This window comes from Buceros rhinoceros, unplaced genomic scaffold (assembly GCF_000710305.1).
Source record: "Buceros rhinoceros silvestris isolate BGI_N320 unplaced genomic scaffold, ASM71030v1 scaffold3628, whole genome shotgun sequence".
Classification (NCBI taxonomy): domain Eukaryota; kingdom Metazoa; phylum Chordata; class Aves; order Bucerotiformes; family Bucerotidae; genus Buceros; species Buceros rhinoceros.
In genome coordinates this window covers 1-3626 of record NW_010427323.1, presented here as the reverse complement: position 1 = coordinate 3626, position 3626 = coordinate 1, and the positions used below count along the sequence as shown (strand labels likewise).

Below are 3626 nucleotides of genomic sequence, written 5' to 3'. Positions count from 1 at the left end.
TCCTGCTGTATAAAGAGATTGCACAGAATTAATTTACCGATACTATGGAAGATTGATGATGGAAAGTACTAGTTTAGCCTTAAAAGCTGCCTACATATTTCTCTGTTCTAAAAGAAATTCAGTTCATGCCCAAAGATCATTTCTGAAGATCATTGTGTGATTTACTACACTGACAGCATTTTGTAGAACAAGCCTTTTCAACCTTGGAATCTCAACTGGTTCAGCAAACAGATCATAACTGTCTGTCTGTATATTCTTTCCACAAATATTTCTTCTGTCAGCAACAAATTCTCTAAGAGCTTTTTCCTCAGACATACAATGGCTCAAGCCTTCTCCTATAGGAAATATTCCAGATTGACCTCAGCAGTAACAGGCACAACTCTCGCTGTATAATGGATGATCTTTTGTCTGAAGTCTAAGCATCCAACAGAATGTGGTACGTGCTTAATATGTGATACCTGTTCAGAACTGCTAGTGCTGGTGGTAGAGTGAAACTGTTCCAGAATGCTTCATCTTTTCCAATTTCCTTTGACCTCAGAACATAGGTGTTGTAGCTTCTAAGCCTCCTTGTTGCCAAAGGCTTAACCATCCTCAGACATAGAAATATGTGAAGTTACTGCCAGCACACGTGGTCTTAAAATGCAGCTTATAGGCCTTACTATCAAAACATTTCGGGAATTTCCTTCAGGAGGAAGATACTATTTGTAGTGCTGCCTAGGAGAGGGAAAACTTCACTTTTGTTTCTTCATTTACTGGACTCCAATTATGTTCATTGGAATGCACTGAAATCCTTTTGAGCTCCTCAAGTCTACCCAAAGATGAAAAGAACCACCTTATCTGTTGCTCTAGCATTATTTTTCAGCATGATGGATACCAAATTGATACCAAATCAGAAGAATCTTGTACGATTTACTTTGAAGTTTAGGACAAGAGAGAATCAAATATGTGTCCTCTGTTTGAAGGGTAACTCTGAAAAACAGTAAATGTTTCATTGTTGCAACTTCAGAAATATTCATTTAAGAGATAATTCAAGAGTAAGATGTCAGTAGGTTCTGTGTGAAAAGTTTTCAGCTGCCTCTGATATTTGTAGAAATAAAAATGCAGCTTTTATTTCCTGAGTGGTAGTCATTAGCATAAAAGGAATTGGTAGCTAATGATTCGACCGTACTTTACACTAAGACAATCTTATAAATTACCAGATGAGACTAATTGACGGGCTGGGGAGAGCATCACAAGAATAAGAATCTGTGGTGAAAAGCAAGTGGTGGATAGCAAAGCATGTAGCCAGGACTTCAGTACTGGTGGTTGAGTTGTGGTATCTTACTTGAAGAAGTGGAAAGATCTTTGGAATCAGGATGAGTCAAAACAGGGCTTCCAAACATTATGGATGTTACTGGCAGAATATGGAGTTGTTGCTGATGGTCAAGAAGGGGTAGGGTAAACCCATTTTCATATGCTGCTCTCTACATACAGAAGTTATAGGACTTCTCACATTGTACTAGGTAGAGGAAATAAGTAGTCTGTGCAGAGATGTTATCAGGAAAGGCACAGCTTTCATGTGAATTGAAGCTTTGCTAGGGGTATCCATTTTTTTTAACCTACGAGTCAGTACATTGCTTAATGATTTTTAATATTTCTTAAAATACCTGGTAGAATTTTAAGCTGCAGAATAAAGCTGCTTGCTTCTTTAGTGGTGTTTCTTGAATGAAACACTTGGGGACCTGTATTCCAGTTAGTTTTTGATTGTTGTTAGAAGTACTGACGATGATGACCTGAACCAGAAAGACTAATAATAATCTCAGTCACTGCTTTCTGAAAATCAGTATTCTTCAGTGGATGAATGGAATCCTATAAATGTTTGTTTTAACAAGAGAACGCTGGCCTTATTGGTCCAGCCAATAGGCTTTTCTTATTTTTAATATTTTATATTTTCCCCTCACACCAGTGTTCCTTTTTAATCCAAAAATTATAGCTCAAAATTATAATTAGGATGAAAAGCTTCTCTGTTTTTCAAAGCTTTTTTCTGGACTGACAGTTATGGGGAGCTGGTTTAATTTAAGGAACAAAAAAATTAAATGTGAAACATGAGAGAATGTATGTAATGAAAAATGTCCTCTTTTAAAAATTTCTCTAGATACACTCAAAACCTGGAAGGAGTGCATGTAGAAGTGAAAATTTATACATTAAAAAAAAGGGTAGAGATCAGGCAGGGAATGGTAGAAAAATGCCTTAAGACAATTAGTGTTTTCTAGATAGTAATGAGTGGGGGAGGTTGGAATGAGTTTATCTAAAATAAAAAAAAAAAAAGGTTGAAAATGAACTCTCAGAATCAAAGTTAAGGAGATTGTGTATGGGGTTTTTTTTATTATTTTAAATTAAAAATGTGGCTGAATCGGCTAATGCCTATATGCTGATCATTAAGTCTTCATCACTGGAGCATATTAAGAATCTTTCTGATCTTTCCTTTTTCTGTAGTCAACTTGCTTTCATTGACCATTTTCTAATAGCTGATGTTCTGAACCTGCAGGTACTTTTCTTTTTCTTTTTCTTTTTTTTCTTTTCTTTTTTTTTTTTTTTTTTTTTTTTGTGGGGGGGTAGCGTATGTTTTTAACCTGCCGGTTCTTTTTTTTTTTTTTTTTTTTTTTTTCTTTTTTTTTTTTTTTTTTTTTTTTTTGTGGTGGTGGGTTTTTTTGTTCCATCTTCTCTGAAATGATCTCTTCTCTACCTGCAGTGGACTGCTAAAATTCCTAGGAGATACCCTGCAACTATCTGGATTCATCTTGATCTAGGAATGATGTGCTTCTTATCAATCTTACTTAGACCTTTTGTAAACACAGATATATATACAATACACATTAAAATTATGTAGGCTATATTTAGTGTGTTTTTATATTAAACATGAAACAACATAACTGTTCAGTTTTTCTGAATTATTATTCTAGGATCAAGACAACCTTTAATCCAACAATCTCAGCCTCCACCTTATTCATCACCTAGAGATGTTCCCCCAGACATATTGTTAGATTCTCCAGAAAGAAAGCAAAAGAAACAAAAGAAAATGAAGTTAGGCAAGGATGAAAAAGACCAGACTGAAAAAGCTGCAATGTATGATATCATTAGTTCTCCTTCCAAGGACTCCACTAAGCTTACATTAAGACTCTCTCGTGTAAGATCTTCGGATATGGACCAGCAGGATGATATGCTTTCTGGTTTGGAAAACAGCAGTGTGTCAGAGGGTGATATTCCTTTTAATGTGCAGTACCCAGGACAGACTTCTAAAACACCCGTTACTCCACAGGATGTTAACCGCCCACTAAACGCTGCTCAGTGTTTGCCGCAGCACGAACAGACAGCTTTCCTTCAGGCACAACAAGTGCCTGTTTTACAACAGAACACTTCAATTGCTGCAAAACAACCTCAAACTCCTGTGGTACAGACACAGCAACAGGTTTCGCAACAAGGAACTATAACGTCATATGATGAAGTAGAATTGGATGCATTGGCTGAAATTGAGCGGATAGAACGTGAATCAGCTATTGAAAGGGAGCGATTTTCAAAAGAAGTACAAGATAAAGGTAAAAGGATTGTGTGTGTGTATACACTATATATATTATATAAATATATAT

The 3626-nt window shown here is 36.0% G+C and overlaps 1 protein-coding gene across 1 annotated transcript in view; it reads left to right on the top strand.

Annotated features, from left to right (window-relative positions):
* The window catches only part of LOC104498459 (nipped-B-like protein), a gene marked incomplete at its 3' end in the record, with an annotated part of 26570 nt that extends 22995 nt beyond the window's left edge, over positions 1-3575 (top strand). The window contains exon 8 of the mRNA XM_010141842.1: positions 2943-3575. Coding sequence (XP_010140144.1) covers positions 2943-3575 — 633 coding nt within the window. The remainder of the gene's footprint in view (positions 1-2942) is intronic.
* Between the last annotated feature and the right edge of the window lie 51 nt (positions 3576-3626).